This window comes from Eublepharis macularius, chromosome 3 (assembly GCF_028583425.1).
Source record: "Eublepharis macularius isolate TG4126 chromosome 3, MPM_Emac_v1.0, whole genome shotgun sequence".
In the NCBI taxonomy this organism is placed as follows: domain Eukaryota; kingdom Metazoa; phylum Chordata; class Lepidosauria; order Squamata; family Eublepharidae; genus Eublepharis; species Eublepharis macularius.
Genome location: NC_072792.1, coordinates 92,826,363 through 92,843,616, shown reverse-complemented (window position 1 = coordinate 92,843,616; position 17,254 = coordinate 92,826,363). Strand labels below are relative to the sequence as shown.

Genomic DNA, 17,254 nt, shown 5'->3' with positions numbered 1-17,254 from the left:
TACTGCTTTCCTGGGCTTCTGCTCTCATCTCTCCCATTTTGCAAAGCAAGTGAGTCATCTATTATGGTGGAGGTGTAAAGCCTCCCTATCCCCTACCCACCTTAGTCAGCAAGTACAAACAAAATGTTTCTCTCAGTTCCCTTCAGGGCCTAAGTCCATTCTCAAGACTTTGCTTCTCTACATGGATATTGCATTTCCCCAACCACATGGCAATATTTTATACCTGGGCAGATGTGATTGTCCCTGCACGTGCTATGGGGGAACAATGCAAACACTCTGTGGGATGTGGCTGAGTGTTATAGGTGCTTAGCTGATATTGTTTATAACATGATGTAACACAGCTCTGGCTCCTGCTTGGACTGTATTTAAGGATTTATATTATTAGTTCTCAAGTCTCATTTCGAGGGGGAATGCGCAGGAATGCAGTTCCGGGCCTCTGACAGGTGGTGGATCAGCCCAGATCGGGCCTCTGACAGGTGGTGGATCACTCTCCTGCTCAGCAGTGGTGCGATCCTGACCTTTTTGTCCCCCTTTTTGGCCATTTTCAGCTCCTTTTTGCCATTTTGGGCCCAATTTTGGCCCTGAATGGTCAGGATTGGGTCCAAAACAGCCAGGATAGGTGATGCCAGGGGGTGTGGCATATGCAGATCAGCCATGCTAATGAAACGTTTTTGGTGATGTCAAGGGGCATGGCATAGGCGGATGAGTTATGCTTATGAGTTATGCTAATGAGTTCCTCCAGCTCTTTTTCTACGAAATGACCCCTGTTAATTCTGAAAACATATTTAGAGACCTCAAACACAGGAAAAACACTTGCAATATTATTAGAGATTGCTAATAATATACAGCAGTTTTAAAAACAGAGAACCCACATTCCCTACCTCAATCCCTGTCAGTAGTGCTCTTCCAATAGATGAATTTTTATTAAGACTTTTTTACTAAGATTTTTATTACGATTTGGAAATTGAATCCTTGTTATTTTATTGCACTGTATACTTGGAAGGTGGTGCTGTCCTGTCTAGTGCTCTGATGTGTAGCCAAATTGTTTTAAATTAAAAGGTACATGTGTGTCTATCCCCCTGCAGCAAGGTTGACTCCCCTGAAAGAGAGCTACCACCTTACATTGTGCATTGCACACAAAGATTTAATCGCTAAGTCTTCCTTGGCGTGGAATCTATCATTGAAGAAAACTTTACCTGCTGAATTTTTGCAGTTGTAAAAAGCACTGCTCTTGATTTGCCTTTGCAGTCCTTACGTTACTTCATTTATCATGATGAGTTCATCTTACATTAATAGGCCAAAATCACACATGCAATATGGTGAGAAGGTAAATCGACCTTTTCAGATAGCTAATTGGTTCAGGCCCCAGAGATAAACACATCTAAGACTGCCGCTCTGTTTCTCTCACAGGCACATGAATACGAGGAGAGTTGCTGAGAAGCACTTTCAGTGGCACATGGGAATAAGTTCTCCCCCCTCCTCCACCTTTCCCATCTCTCACACTTACGTATTTTCTGACAGCCTTTTCCTTTCTTCTTACCCATTAACATTGCTTTTAAAGAAGAACTAGGCTGTCTTTGAAAGCAAGTTTCCCCATTTGTACCACTAGGTGGCCCTTTGTACTCTCAGATGCATGCTGAGGGGTTCAGCAGGTGAATATTTCTTATTGGTTTACTAGAGGCATGATGCCACTGGGCAGCCCTTTTAAAGAGAAAAGCTAGAAACCAAGCAAAGAGCTTGGATCAGTAGCCTTGTTCAGAGGAAGTGGAAGTCTGTGAACAGTCATTTCAAAACAAACATGAGTGAGGTGAGTGGATAAAATGCTTTTATCTGGCGAGAAAGGTAGCAGGTAATTGAAGAAAGAGAAGCAGAAGAGTAAAAATCGCAGCTACTTTTGAATCAAACGGGAGATAAGAGGAATTGACTGTGAAGTGATTAAGTCTCAGAAATGGGGACACCTGACAGCAGTGCTACTAAAAAGATGAAACTCAGTAAGGTTTTCTGTGAAGATATAAGGCATCTTCTGCAAATATTGAACATAAAATTTACCAGGTAATATCTCACTGTGATATTTAATTAAAATAAGTGTAAAAGCATATTCTTAAGTCTGGGAAAAGGGCGTGGTCATTCAAAGTCTCTGCTCTGTAGGTGCAAAAATCGCAAGTAATCTAGCTTCTAACAACCATTAGAAAATAATATTATTTATGAATGATGGCTCTGTATACATGCATGTTATATTGAGGGTGCAGAAGCATCTGTTCTGCATGCATAAAAGTAAGTAAGTAGATAAGACAGTTGTACAAATGTCAAACATCAGAAGTGTAAAAAAAATACTGTTTGTCTCCTTTATTTGCTGAGTAGCTATTGTTGCTGAAAAGATGACAGCTGCATTTGTACACATAAGGAAAAACCAAGGTTGCACAAAGCATAAAAGGACCTTTGTGTATTACAAAATATGAAAATGAAGTCAGAACACATTCAAGGAAATTTTTACCCCAGTTGCAAGCCAGTGATGTAGTTCTCAGTTTAAAGTGTGTTCATTCAAATGCTATGCCAGCCAGAGTTATATTTTTCCACTGTTTACTTTTGAAGATCCTTTTACTTTGAAATGCAAAATTATTTTGGCACTTCCCATTTCCCAGAAAGCAGGGTAAAACTGACACTTGCATAAAGTTTGATTCTCTCTTAAGCTATTGTGTGATATATACTGTATTTTACTAATAGTACATAAAGGTACAAAGTCAATGCTTATTGCTCTGAATATCCTTTACAGAATAATCTCTCTTCCACTTGAAGAGGTGTGTGTTTCAGAGAGTTTTGGAAAGGACAGATTTCAGGAAATAGTACTCCCTCCAAGCAGGATGATTACTCATCCTGTGATTTTGCCTTGCTTATTGAAAACATAGTTAAGATATCCATTCTTTCTGAAACTTACTCACTCCCCAACTTGATGCTCACATTGAATAAATTCGAAAAGGTCAATGTTTTAACATGCAAATCAGTCTGTTTCCCAGTATCCCAATTACAGAAAATGGCTTATCTTGTTCTTTTGTACTGCAGAACTTTTCAAAGGTTTCCTTGTTCTTAGAAGCAACTGAAGGCTCATTGCCATTGTGTGTATTCACTCTGTCAGATCAGCTTTGTATCCTAGTCTCTTGTCATCATCCACACTGCAGCAGTTTGCATTTGATTCCTCTCAGAGGGAATCTTCCTTCTTTTCAGTGCAGTATGGCAGAACTTCCCATGTGCCCCAAATAGGAATGTCAGTACTAAAAATAAGAAACTTGTGCGAATAGTGCTACACTTGAGTATCCTTGCTCTTTGAGCAAGTGGTCATCCCAGCCAAAGCCACATCTAAACGATGTATTGTCGAAGGCTTTCACGGCCGGAGAACGATGGTTGTTGTGGGTTTTCCGGGCTGTATTGCCGTGGTCTTGGCATTGTAGTTCCTGACGTTTCGCCAGCAGCTGTGGCTGGCATCTCCAGAGGTGTAGCACCAAAAGACAGAGATCTCTCAGTATCTGAGAGAGAGAGACACTGAGAGATCTCTGTCTTTTGGTGCTACACCTCTGAAGATGCCAGCCACAGCTGCTGGCGAAACGTCAGGAACTACAATGCCAAGACCACGGCAATACAGCCCGGAAAACCCACAACAACCACCTCATCTAAACCTTATCCAAAGTGCACCCAACTCTGTCAGATAGTGCCGAGCTGTGATCTTTAACATACAATTCTTAGCAAGTAACAAACTTTCATTATGAATATCTTAAGAGACCATGTCACCAGGATTTAGAATATTACAGCAGTCAGTAAAGTGTTTCTATCTTTACCAGAATATAAAACAAAGTCTCAAGATGATCATTTTTTCACTGCACCTGCAGTGTTCGCTGATAATTCAGTGAACTTTTTTAAAAAAATGCCCCCTTCTGTATTGTCTAAACAAAATTTGACATAGTGTAATGGAAAAGAGAGGCTCATATATATGGCTATGAAAACACTATCCCAAAATAGACATTGGTATGCAATGAGGAGAGGATGCTGTGATTGTTTTTATACTAAGAATGGTTAGACTCACAACTAAGTTAAATATTTGGATTTGGAAAGATCTGGACCATTGAGAAATGCTGCTATTCAAACTACCATTTATTTCCTATGTTTAATGATTTTCTCATTCCTCGGCTTCCTGGGGGAGATATTTGTTATCCTTTTATGTCCATGACAGTTCAATGTTGAAGCTTTTTTTGTTGTTTAAAAAAGTGACCATGGTCAATGGGCTTAGATTGTAGTAGGATTGCACTATTTTTTAAAAAACATCCATGCCATTGAATGTGCGTCTGGGGCAAAAAAAGATATGCAGGTCACAGTCTGACAGAGTTTAGCACATGTCCGTCCAGTGATTGCAAGGGCCTTAAATGTGCTTAATTCTGTATTGGGTTATGACTTAAAAGTTTAGAATCCTGTGGTAATTTTTCCTGATGCACAATATGGCCAACTATATTGTAATCATCTGGGCCATGCAGTCACTCCTGTGCAAGAAACAGTGAATAAAGGGATGGACCAAATACAATATGGCTGAGGCGCCAAATGTAAGATTCCTGTATGTTTAAAGTTGCAATACAAAGTTGCAGTTGCTGATGCAGTCTGAACTGTTGCATTCACCTAGATTCTTAATCTATAAAGAGTACAAAAACTTTCCTTGGCTGCATAACTCTCAAAGTGTCAGTGAGACAAATGCTCTTCCCCTCCCATTGTATGTACTCATTTACACTACAAAATTACACTTGTTTGATCCTTTCCAACTAAGGTACCTTGTAAATTATAATTTTGTAAGGAAAGACTTGCATTCTTTTAAAGGGGGAGCTGCTAACTCTATAAAAGAGGGGTTCTACCTCCTTCCCCTAACCATCTACTCCCATCAGATGTTCTCTTGGATGCTCCCATCCAATGTTCAATCCAAGCTCTTCTGAAAAAAGACATTCCAATCTGCAACAACAAATAAGAGAGCCAGTTTGGTGTAGTGGTTCAGAGTGGCAGGACTCTAATTTGGAAAACTGGTTTGATTCCCCACTCCTCTGCTTGTAGCCAGCTGGATGACCTTGGGTCAGTCACAGCTCTCTCAGAGCTTTCTCAGCCCCACCCACCTCACAGGGTGATTGTCGTGAGGATAATTATAGCACACTTTGCAAACTGCTCCGAGTGGGTGTTTTTCTTAACGGGCAGTATATAAATCGAATCTTATTATTATTACTATAAATGAAATCTCAGAGACAAGAAATGTCTGTAGATCAGGTGATGGAGATAGTGGAAGGTCACATGCCATTCTTGTACACTGCCAAAGGTGTTGGGCCTGCCAGTGTTGGAAGCAGGATGCTGGACTACATTGATACAATGGGTACAAGGCAGAACGGGGGGCTGAGCCTTTAAACCACACTACTGCTTTGATCCCAATGGCTGTGACGCCATTGTATGAATGCCATTCTGTGAATTTCTCCTCTTTCCTCTTCTGCCTCTTTCATTCTTCCCATGCTTGTGGAGACAAAAAGCTTGCAAACAAATGCTGAACACGCAACTTCTTAACCCAAAGCATAGTTAACATAACTTTGGAACTTGCTGCACAGTGGATGATTCTTTCAGTGACAGCTGAACACTTTTTCATTCTGCAAGTGTTTTTAAATGAAATTTTGTCCATGGTGTGGGTACATTTTTAATGGCTACTATCTATTTTACACAGTTTGTATTATGTTAAAATTGTAAGTTGCCTTAAATATTTATTTTTCAATAGGTAGGGTATAAATATTCTAACAAATAAAATGTATGGAATTCACCACTGAAAATAGGTTTGCCAAGCTCCAGGTGGAGCCTGGAGATCTCCCAGAATTACAGCTGATCTCCAGATTACAGAGGCAAATTCCCCTGGAGAAAAAGGCTGCTTTGGAGGGGGACTGTATGGCATTATACTCTGCAGAGGTCTCTCCCCTCTCCAGTCCCCACTTTCCATATGTTCCACATCCCAGATCTCTAGTAATTTCCTGATCTGGAACCTTAACTGGAAGGGATGGGGATGGTAGGTTTGCAATCGTATGATGCTCCAAAGACTGAGACGGCTGAAATACTTGCACAGGGAGATGATTCCCAGTGCACACATAAGCTGCCCGTTCTGTTCAGCAAAGGATTTATAGCTATAATTAGGAAGAACAAGATATTTATGCAACTAGATGAGTAAAGAATTTTTCAGCTGGCATAAGGTAGGGGGGAAAGGAAGGAGAAGGAAGATCACTTAATATGAACTGACATCCCTTTATTAGATGGGTGGTGACCTGTCACTTGAAAGAGGATAGCAGAGTATGTCTCAAATTTGTCACTTTGGGACAGGATAGGAAAAAGATTTGTATCCTTTCAAAGCTAGGCTGGTGAGACAAATTGAATATATTTAAAAGAAAGCTACACTTAAAAAAATAAACTCTGAGAGCTACTGCACCAAATTCCATTTCATTGTATTGTTTTCTCTTTAATAACCTTTTGTCCTGACCATGAAAAACTTACATAAATTGTATTTGGGTCATAATGCACCAAGCCAAATATCAGTGTATTAGGACAGTAAAATATCAACCCAAAGAAATCTGTGTTTGTGGTAGCAGAAGTGTGTATTTTTAAAACACCCAGATCCTATTTCAAACACCCAGAATTAGATACACTTTGACATAAGGCAGAATGTTTGTGGTGAGTAGATTCTGCCCCCACCCCCTGCAGATTGAGCAATTGACACCAGTTCTTTTCCTTTTAAAATGTTCATTTTAAATTCAATAATCTACTGATGGCTATAACACTTCAATAAATCCCTGAAGCAGTTATCCTTTACAAAAGCCCATGGGACATTTTTTACTGTTGTATGTTACACTAGTTGGAGCAATCAGTGGATTTGTCATTGTTTTATGCCCCAGGTGCTTTTCTACACAGCCACAGAACTGTAAGAGGTAACAGTAGGATTTGAGTCTAGGGGCAGATTCTCAAAACTCATACCCTGAAAATCCTGTTGGTCTCTAAGGTGCCACTGGACTCAAATCCTGCTGTTCAACTGCAGACCAACGCTGCTACCCACCTGTAAGAGGTAAGTGGCTGAACTTTGGAGGAATAGGTTACTGATGTGCAAATGACAATGTTGTAAAAGGACAATGTAGTAGAAGCCCTTCTCTATGCATAGTGCCATATTCAACTGGGGTGGAATTTTTCCTCCAATTATTTGCAAAAGGCAAAATCATGATATCTGAGAGTCTTCAAACTGATTACAATATCTTTTGTAGCTTTTCTCTTCTTTAAAAGTAATGTGGAGACTGAGCCAATGTTCAAACTTAAAATGAAAAATTGTGTTGTTAAATATACCTACTCATTTTCATTGGAAAATTTTGGCGCTTGGGGGAAAGAGAGGAGAGAGATCACATAACTATATGCTCTGCACCTCCTTCCCTTTGAAAACATATGCTGGGTCAAGGTGGGATTATTTGAAGTGCATCCACAACACGTACACCAGCATTTGTTTTTTTTTTTTTTTGAAAAATTTTTTTATTGGGTTAGAACATTATTATTTTTACATTACAATCAATTTTCCCCTAATTTTTCGTTTCTAACCCCCTCCCTTTCCCCCCCTTTTGTTGACTTCCAACAGCTTTCCCACCCTCTGTCCCTTTTCCCTTTCTTCTATTAAATTCCTCTGTCTAAAACAGATATACATTCTCCATTATATTAAGCAGTACATCTTTAACTCCTTTACTTATTATACACCCAAACCAAACTATACGTCTTTAGATAGACAATTTATCCCATTTTCCAGTTTTGAATATTTCTATATAAAACTATATATCATAAACCATAAAAATTTCCCACATTTAAATCAAACAATTTGATTTGTTCTCTATACATTACTCATTTCATCTTTTTATGGTAATTCTATATAACTCCTCGCATAATCGATCAATTTAACTCTTCTATACATTCAGTTTGGTGCATATAAATCTTATCAAAGAAAGAAAATATTGTTAATTACTCAATCCTCATATTTAAACCTTATCATTAATTTTTCTCTCTCGATGTTCTATCAATTAACCTATACATATCTATATATATCTCAATCAATTAGTCTAACTGCTTATAAATTCACATTTCACTTCCTCCCCCGGTAAAGTCACCCCTCTCTTTTATACTTTTATTATAATTCAGTAGTTCTCAAACTGCCACAGTTTTCCTCCCACCTCCCACTTCTTCTCCAGATATTGTTTCAGCTTCTCCCAGTCTGTGTTAAACTGCCCTGAGTCCAGATCTCTCAGTTTTCTTGTCATCTTGTCCATTTCGGCCATATACAGCAATTTGTAGATCCAATCTTCAATAGTTGGCACTTCTTGTACTTTCCATTTCTGCGCATACAAAAGTCTAGCTGCTGCAGTCATATAGAAAATCAACGTCCTATGATGGGCTGGAATTCCCTCCATTCCCAAGTTAAGCAGCAGGAGTTCTGGGTTCTTATTTATTTGAAACTGTAAAATTTCACTCATTTCTCTTATTATTTCTCCCCAGAACTGCCTAGCTACCTCGCACGACCACCACATATGATAGAGGGAGCCCTCATGTTTCTTACATTTCCAGCATTTATTAGAAGTATTCAAGTTCCCTAGCGCAATCTTCTTTGGTGTCATGTACCAACGATAGATCATTTTGAAAATGTTCTCTTTAATATTAATACATGTCGTTGTCTTCATTGTAGTTTTCCACAAGTATTCCCATGCCTCCATTGTTATTTCTTTATTGAAATTTATGGCCCATTTCACCATCTGTGTTTTAACTATCTCATCCTCAGTATACCATTTCAACAGTACTTGGTATACCTTGGATATTCTTTTCTTGTCTTCTTTAAGAAGGGTCTGCTCTAGTTCCGAGTTCTCTGTTCGTATACCCCCTTTTGCAGAGTCCGAATTATATAAGTCTCTAATCTGTCTATACTGGAACCAATCATAGTTAGGTGATAGTTCCTCTTGCGTCTTTATTCTAAGTTTAGATACTTCAATTTTAGTTATTTCTTTGTACGTTAAACATTGTTGTTCATTATCAACAGCTCTCGGATCTATCACCTCGTATGGAACCACCCACAAGGGGGTTCCTTCTTGTAGGTAAGTTCTGTACTTCTTCCAGATTGTATATAAACTTCTCCTTACAAAATGATGCAGGAACATCGAGTTGACCTTTACTTTGTCATGCCATAGGTATGCGTGCCATCCAAAAATTTTTTTATATCCCTCTAGGGCTAATAGTTTCTTATTCTTTAATGTCATCCACTCTTTTAACCAGACTAGGCAGATTGCATCATGATAAAGTCTCAGGTTGGGCAGTTGCATTCCGTCTCTTTCCTTTGCATCTTGTAAAACTTTTACTTTCACTCGAGGCTTCTTGCCTGCCCAAACAAAATCTGATATTTTCCTCTGCCATTTTTCGAATTGTTTAGAGTCTCTGATGATTGGTATTGTCTGTAGCAAAAACATTACTCTTGGTAACACATTCATCTTAACTGCTGCAATCCTGCCCAACCATGACAAATTCAGTCTATTCCATTTGATCAAGTCTCTCTCTATCTGAGTCCATAATTTTTCATAATTATTCTTGAACAAATCTATATTTTTTGCAGTCAGCTCAACTCCCAAATATTTCACCTTACTAGTTACTTCACAGTCCGTTGTTTCCATTAACAATTGTTGTTTCTGCTTAGTCATGTTTTTACATAGTATCTTTGACTTCTTTTTGTTAATGAAGAAACCTGCCAAGTCACCAAACTCCTTAATCTTGTCTATCACTTTTGGCATGTTCTCCAATGGATCTTCTACAATTAACATTATGTCATCTGCAAATGCTCTAACCTTGTATGAATAATCCTTTATTTTTATTCCTCGTATTTCCTCGTCTTGTCGTATTTGTATCATCAGAATCTCCAATACTAAAATGAACAACAATGGAGATAACGGGCAACCTTGTCTTGTTCCTTTGCTGATCGTCAATTTCTTGGTCAGTTCATCATTCACTACAATTGCTGCAGTCTGGTCTCTATATATTTCTTTAATTGCTCTAATGAATCTTTCTCCCAATTGTAGCTTTTCCATAGTGGCAAACAAAAAATCCCAGTTTAAATTGTCAAACGCTTTTTCAGCGTCTACAAAGAAGAAACCAACCTCTTTATCACAACGCTTGTCATAGTATTCAATAGCATTGATCACTGTCCTTAAGTTGTCTCTTATTTGTCTGTCCGGCAAAAAGCCTGCTTGTTCTTCCTCTATAACTTCCGAGAGCCACCCCTTCAGTCTCTCCGCCAATATCTTCGCAAAAATTTTATAATCATTGTTAAGTAATGATATAGGCCTGTAATTTTTCACGCTAGTCAGATCTTGGCCCTCTTTTGGGATCAATGATATATTCGCTTCGCTCCAAGTGTCTGGAATTCTTTGATCCCTAAAAACTCCGTTCATCACCTCTTTTAGGAATGGTGCCAGTTCGTTGGCCATTGTCTTATAAAATTTAGCCGTAAGTCCATCTGGCCCTGGCACCTTTCCTAGGTTTGCGGATTGTATTGCCTTACTTATTTCCTCGTCAGTTACTTCACTGTTCAACTTATTTCTCCAAGCTTCCGAGATCTCTGGAAGCTTGGTTTTCTCCAAATATGATGCTATTGATTCTTTGGTTACTTCTTTTTTATTATACAGCTTAGCATAAAATTTATAAAAGGCTCTACTAATGGTAGTTTGCTCCAAGTACGTTTTATTTTCTTCACAGATTTTATTTATTATTTTCTTTTCCCTTTTCTTCTTTAATTGCCATGCCAAATATTTCCCAGGTTTATTAGCACCCTCAAAAGCTTTTTGATTCAGTCTTTTAAGGTTCCACTCCAATTCTTTGTTACTCATTGCTGTTAACTGTTCTTGAAGAATTTTAATTTCCTGATGTATTTTCTTTTTCCCTGGTCTCTTTTTTAACTGTACTTCTTTGGCCTTTATTTTCTCCTCAATCTCTTGTCTTTTCTCCTCTTTCTTTTTCCTTGCTCTGCCATTTAAGTCCATTAGTATGCCCCTTACAACCTCCTTGTACGCGTCCCAAACTTTACTGGTTGGTACTTCTTTATTCACGTTGTATTGTATAAAAAACTTTGTCTCTCTTCTCAATATTTCCATATTTTCACTTTCCTGTAGCAAGTCCTCATTTATTCTCCAGGCTTTCCTTTTCCTCCTTTTTCCAAATTTCCACATAATTGGATTATGATCTGAGCCTACCATCGGCATTATTTCTACCTCCTTAGTCCATAACGCTAAGTCCTTTGAGGCCCAGATCATATCAATTCTTGATAATGTAAAATGCCTTGCAGAATAAAAAGTAAACTGTTTGGTTTTAGGATATTCTCTCCTCCATACGTCTTCGAGAGTCTCTTGTTGAATCAACTCAAAAAAAAGCTTTGGTAATAGTCCTCTTTTCTTTTGTGCTGTTGTAGTCTTTTTATCTAATTCCAAATCTGTCACTCCATTGAAATCTCCAGCAAGAATTATCTGATCATATACCAGATCGTCTAAATGCTTCCTTAAATCCTCAAAGAAGCTTTCCTTTGCACCGTTAGGTGCATAAAGTCCGACTACCAACACTCTCTTTAAATTCCAATTACATTCCACCGCTACAAATCTGGCTTCCACATCTCTCATAACAAATTTTGGCTGCAGCTCCTCTTTTATGTACAACACCACTCCTCTTTTTTTCTTGTTAGAGGCCGCTACAAATTCTTTGCCCAATTTTCCAGATTTTAAATATTTTACATCCTGTTTTCTAATATGGGTCTCCTGCAAACAAACAATATCACATTTTTGTTTTAGTAGCCAATGAAAAATATTTTTCCTCTTATTCGGTGAGTTTAGTCCATTTACATTCCAAGATAATACTTTACACTCCATATTCATAGTTTTGTTGGTAAGTCTTTTTCATTGTCCTTGATAAATCTCTCCATCTCCCGCTCAGATCTGATACGTTTTTTTGCCCCTCCAAACTCAAAGGACACTCCTTCCGGTAACTCCCATCTGTATCTGATATTCATGTCCTTCAAAGTCTGAATTAGCACTCTATATTTTTTCCTGTCCAGTAACACTGATCTGGGCAGTTCCTTCATTATGATAATCGTCTTGCCATCAATCTCCAATGGATCTTGAAATTGTTTTGTCACAATCCTCTCTTTCATGTTTCTAGTTGTAAACTGCACAATCACATCCCTTGGTAGTTTCCTCTGGGTTGCAATTCTCGAGTTCACACGGTACGCCACATCTAGGATAGCCACAATTTCCTCCTCCTCCTTCCCCAGGTAATCAGCCAACACCTCAGTCATCTGTTCTTGCGCTGACTTCCCTTCCACTTCTGGCAGACCACGAAAACGAAGCTGCTTCTCCATGTGTTTAGTTTCTGCAACTGACATCCTCCCCTTCACCAGTCTCATCTCTGTTTGTTGCGTGTCTATTAAATTCTCCATCGCGTCTTCTACTGTTTTAACTCTCTGCTGCGTTCCTTGTAATTCACTACTAATCGTTTCCACGCCTTTTTTCACTTCTGACAGCTCCGACTTTACTGTCTGTGTGACTTCTTTTACCTCTTTAATAAGCTCCAGTTTCGTGTCCTTAAGTTCTTTCATCATGTCTATAAGTTTTTTGTCCAAATTTTCTATTGCCAATTGCCACTCTTTTTTCGACATCGTGGGGCTTGCTTTAGCTCGCTCCCACGAATCTGCTCTCTTCCTTAGCTCCGTGGCGTATATTTAAACGTTTTCCTTTTTTTCAAATGTCCCAATCTTTGCCAAAATTAATTTTTTTGTATCCAAAATGTCGGGCGTCTTTTCTCTATGGTTTCTCTATGTTATTGTAATCCAAGATGGCCTACTTCCTCTTCCGCTGAAGCCGCGACCCTTCCCCTTTCAAAAATGGCGATTCCCTACTTCCTGTCCGTCGGCAAGGGCCGCTTCCCTCCAGCCACTCTATTGTTGTTACGCACTTCCTGTCTCCCGTCTTCCCACAGCAGGTCTCGCGATGGTGTCTTTTTCCCACAGCTCCAAAACCACAGGTATTCAAAACAATAGTCCGATTTTTGCAATAACTTCTTTAAATTTAGTCTCTTTTAAAATACAACTCTTGCCGAGTCTTCACCTCTTTTTCACTAGTCTGTTGCAGTTTAAAAATCTACTTTCTTTCCTCTCTGTTTTTATCAATCTGTCCCGTTTCAAGAGATAGCGATCTTTACCTTCTCTTCAACTTTCTCGGGTTGTAATCGCTGTTTCGATCTTAAATTCTCACGTACACCAGCATTTGATTAGGTGGTTCACTGTGTCAAAGGAGATACTGCTTGGTACATTTGTTTTGCAATTTCTTCTCCCCTTTGAAAATGACTGCAGGGTTCAAGGTAGTATCTGAGGCTGAAATGTAAGATTGTGCCCTGAACACGTTTACCAAATTTCAATGAGATTTGTCAATATGCAACCACAGATTATTCAGATTTACAGTGGGGTTGCTAAAATGGCTAAGTTAATTCATTCATTCATCTTAAATCACTCATACCATCATTCAGCCAGTTATTGAGTAAAATGTCACAGTTGGATCACTTTACACAGCCAAGAACCATTATACATTCCCAATTTTCCAGTACTTTCCCATATGCATTTTCAATGTTGTCTGTGCACCAATAAATTAATATTATATAAACATTATAGTATAAATGTGGTATATTATACATATAAATGCATTCATTTGAATTGATTCATTTGTTTATTTCATGTATTTTTGTGTAACATAGTTGTGTACAATAAATAAAAGGAGCAGACCAAAAACTATTAATAATGACAACATCCAGAAATGAAAGAGGCTTATTCCCTCCCTAGGGACTTGATCATGTGAATAGTCAATGGCCAATTCACATGACCATTGAGCAGCCACTTAGCTTTTTTGTATGTATTTGCTGCCGTGCATGGAGAGGAGTAAGGTTGCCAGATGCCTGCTGGCACTTCCATGGCTGGCAAGAGAAAGAAAAAAAAATGCCATCAGTTACAGTCTGATGTCATTTAAATATTTTCCCTGGAAGTGATGTCATACTTCTCTAGGAACTGCTAGACATATAAAGTTTTCAGCTATTCCTAGAGAGGTGTGATGTCACTTCTAGAGAAAACCTGGACGTAATGCCAGTTCTCTCTAGGAATTGCTGAAAACTCTATGATTTTACCATAGAGTTTCTAAAGATACCCAGAAAGGTGTGATGTCACTTACAGATTTTCCCAAATTTTCTCTGGCAGCTGCTCCTCTATGTCACTGCCCAGCAGTCTCCTGGAGTTGCATTTAAGGAGAAAGAATGTGGCCTTCATGTGTTGTGGATTATTTCTTAGAGTATGTATGATTATTTCTTAGGAGTGTGTGTGATTCTTAGGCATAGTAATATCTCCTTCCAACTTGAATGTTTTACTCATACAACAACTATTATTATAAACAAGTAAATAGGCTTATTATTAGGCATGCATACCCAAACACAAATGTCTTTGCTTAAAAGGGGGAGGGAGGTGATCTGTGTTGATAACATAATTTTGATGAGAAGCATGAGAAATATACAAATAACCACAAAAAGAGTTCTTAACGTAAATTACTTTGTTTTACATGTAAATATCTACTAATCTTGGATTTAAGTTCCTGTCTACAACGAACAACTCAGAGCACGCTTAGATCCTGCAATGCCAATAGAAACTTTGGGTAATAGTTTTTGTTTTTTAAAAATTTCTCCTGAATATGAGTCAGTAGGATGAGTCAGTAGGAACAGTTTATAAAAAAGCTGTACTTCTTGAAGTTTGTCATGAAGCTCTGAACATGCCCCAAACTCTTGATAGCAGAGTGTGGAGATCAGTTTAGAAACTAGCCATACTCCTCTCAGCTGCCATTTTCCATACATACCGCAAGGAAAGGGGGAAGAAAGGAAACTAGCAAGAAGCCATTAATAGGTAATCCAAAATTTGGAGGGATGACTTGGGGCAAGCTAAGCCCAAAATAGTTCATAATGTTTAGGTATACTGAAGAGAGTTCATTTCTTAACACCTACCCCATTTCTGAGCTTCTCATCACTATTTTTATGATGTGCAAAAAATTCTATGGAAAATTTATTGGTACAACCTTATCACTGTAACAGCCCATGTATAAGAAATATTGAACCAATACAAATTAATATTCAACCTCATATGCTTCCTACTCAAAGGAAAATAGGAACAGGAAGTTGTTTCCATTAATTTTGAAGATGATTAAAAGGTAGAAGTGATACTTTGTATTGGATGAGCTTTTGTGTGGAAGAAATGTAATTTACCCAGGAAAGTTATCCAGAACCTCTCAATGTAGTACCATCCTGAGCAGATTTGTGCCTGTCTAAGCCAATTGACTTCAATAGATTTAGCAGGGTGTAACTGTGCTTAGGATAGCACTGTTAGGCTCTTTTCCATCTGACTTTCTTTGAAAAAAAATCTCTCATTGCCCCAGAGTCCCACAGTTCCACAGAACATAATGAATTTCCCTGTTTTAGAACATCAGGGCTATGGAATATGTTTTATTTTCAACATCTAGTGCCTGGAAACCTACATAGGAACATAATGTTGCTTGCAAACTGTAAGCTAGGGAACACTGACCTAGATGTTTTTTTTAAAAATAGAGCCCATTTTGTTCTTTTATGTTCACTAGTCAATGCTTCTAACCATAATCATTAAAGCAAGAAAAGACAAAGCAGATGAATGTATCCAAACCCGTTACTGAGGTAGATTGGTTTACAAGACATGATTAAATGCTGTCTGAAATCCAGCTGCTCTACCACTTAGCTTAATTCATTTTGTATAATGGGCCTCTGGAGACTGAAGGTAAAATTCTACTTTGTGACTATGTTTAAGGTATCCTGCACATGAAGCTTTATTTTCTCAGATGAGCAAAGTACAGCAGCTTGAACTAACCTGTATCAGAGCCAGGAATGGACAAAGAGTATGAAAGGATCATTTTACTTAGCTCATTTTGCTTCTGTCATTTTGGTTTGGTTTTGCACCTAGGATTAGACATGGGCACGATCTGAATTATGATTTCAACCCCCCCCCCCCGATTTTGGTGTTTGCGCCATCGTGACACAGCTAATCGGTTCCGTCCATGGCAACCGATCCAGCAGTCGGGGGTTTGCTTGTTCGGGACTTGATCGGATATATCGGTTTCTGTTCGGAATTGCAAACACTCTGGTGCCAGTAATTTATTCCCGGGGCAACGGAGCCAGGGGAATGAGCTGTGTTTGCCCTCCTTCTGTCGCCCTCAAAACATGAATGGAAGCCCAGCTTTCCTTGATTAGCAGGCTTCCTTCCAACCACGGAGCAGCAACCCAGGGGAGGGAGGGAGAAGGGGGTATTTTGAAGCCATGGGCACAAAGGAAAGGCAAAAGGTAGTGCAGGAGGCTGGGAGGCTGCCCGCACCGTTCGTCTTTCCCCAGGACAAGGGGCGCATGGGCAAGCCGGCTGCCCCTTGTCCTGGGGAAAGGCAAAAGGCAGTGCAGGAGGCTGGGAGGCCGCCCATGCCGTTCGTCTTTCCCCAGGACAAGGGGCGTGTGGGCAAGCCAACCGCCCCTTGTCCTGGGGAAAGGCAAAAGGCAGCGCGGGAGGCTGGGAGGCCGCCTGCACCATTCGCCTTTCCCCAGGACAAGGGGCGCGCAGGCAAGCCGGCCGCCCCTTGTCTTGCGGGGCAGGTGAATGGCGCGGGCAGCTGCCAAGCCACTTGCTCTGCCACCAGCTCTGCAGCGCACCGGGACAGCCAGCTTGCTGCGTGGGTTGGGGGGGGGCAGAGCCTGACTACGGTTGCCCTAGGTGCTGGCAACCATAGATCCAGCCCTGGGAATGTCCCCTCCCTGAGGGGAGGTGGCTGGTTGCCGGGTTAAAAACTCCCCCCCTCTACTCTAAGTGTGTGTGTGTGTGTGTGTGTGTGAATGTCCCCTCCCTCCCTGAAGGGAGGCGGCTCATTGCCACCTCTCCCTGCCCGCCGGGCCTGGCGGCCACTGCCACCAACCACTGTTCTTATATCGCTGGAAACAGCGGGGCGCCCTCCCATTTTGGCCTTCCCGATTCTGTATTGGCAATGGGACTTGATTGGTTAGAATCGGTGGCCTGGGTTTGACAGCGGCCCGGATCCATGAATGGCTTAATCGGTATTTTTTTTTT

At 39.8% G+C, this 17,254-nt stretch overlaps 1 protein-coding gene across 1 annotated transcript in view; it reads left to right on the top strand.

The window, feature by feature from the left end:
- Positions 1-1,695: 1,695 nt before the first annotated feature.
- Positions 1,696-17,254, top strand: part of PCP4 (Purkinje cell protein 4) — a 104,381-nt gene continuing 88,822 nt past the window's right edge. The window contains exon 1 of the mRNA XM_054974716.1: positions 1,696-1,807. Coding sequence (XP_054830691.1) covers positions 1,799-1,807 — 9 coding nt within the window. The 5' untranslated portion in view covers positions 1,696-1,798. The remainder of the gene's footprint in view (positions 1,808-17,254) is intronic.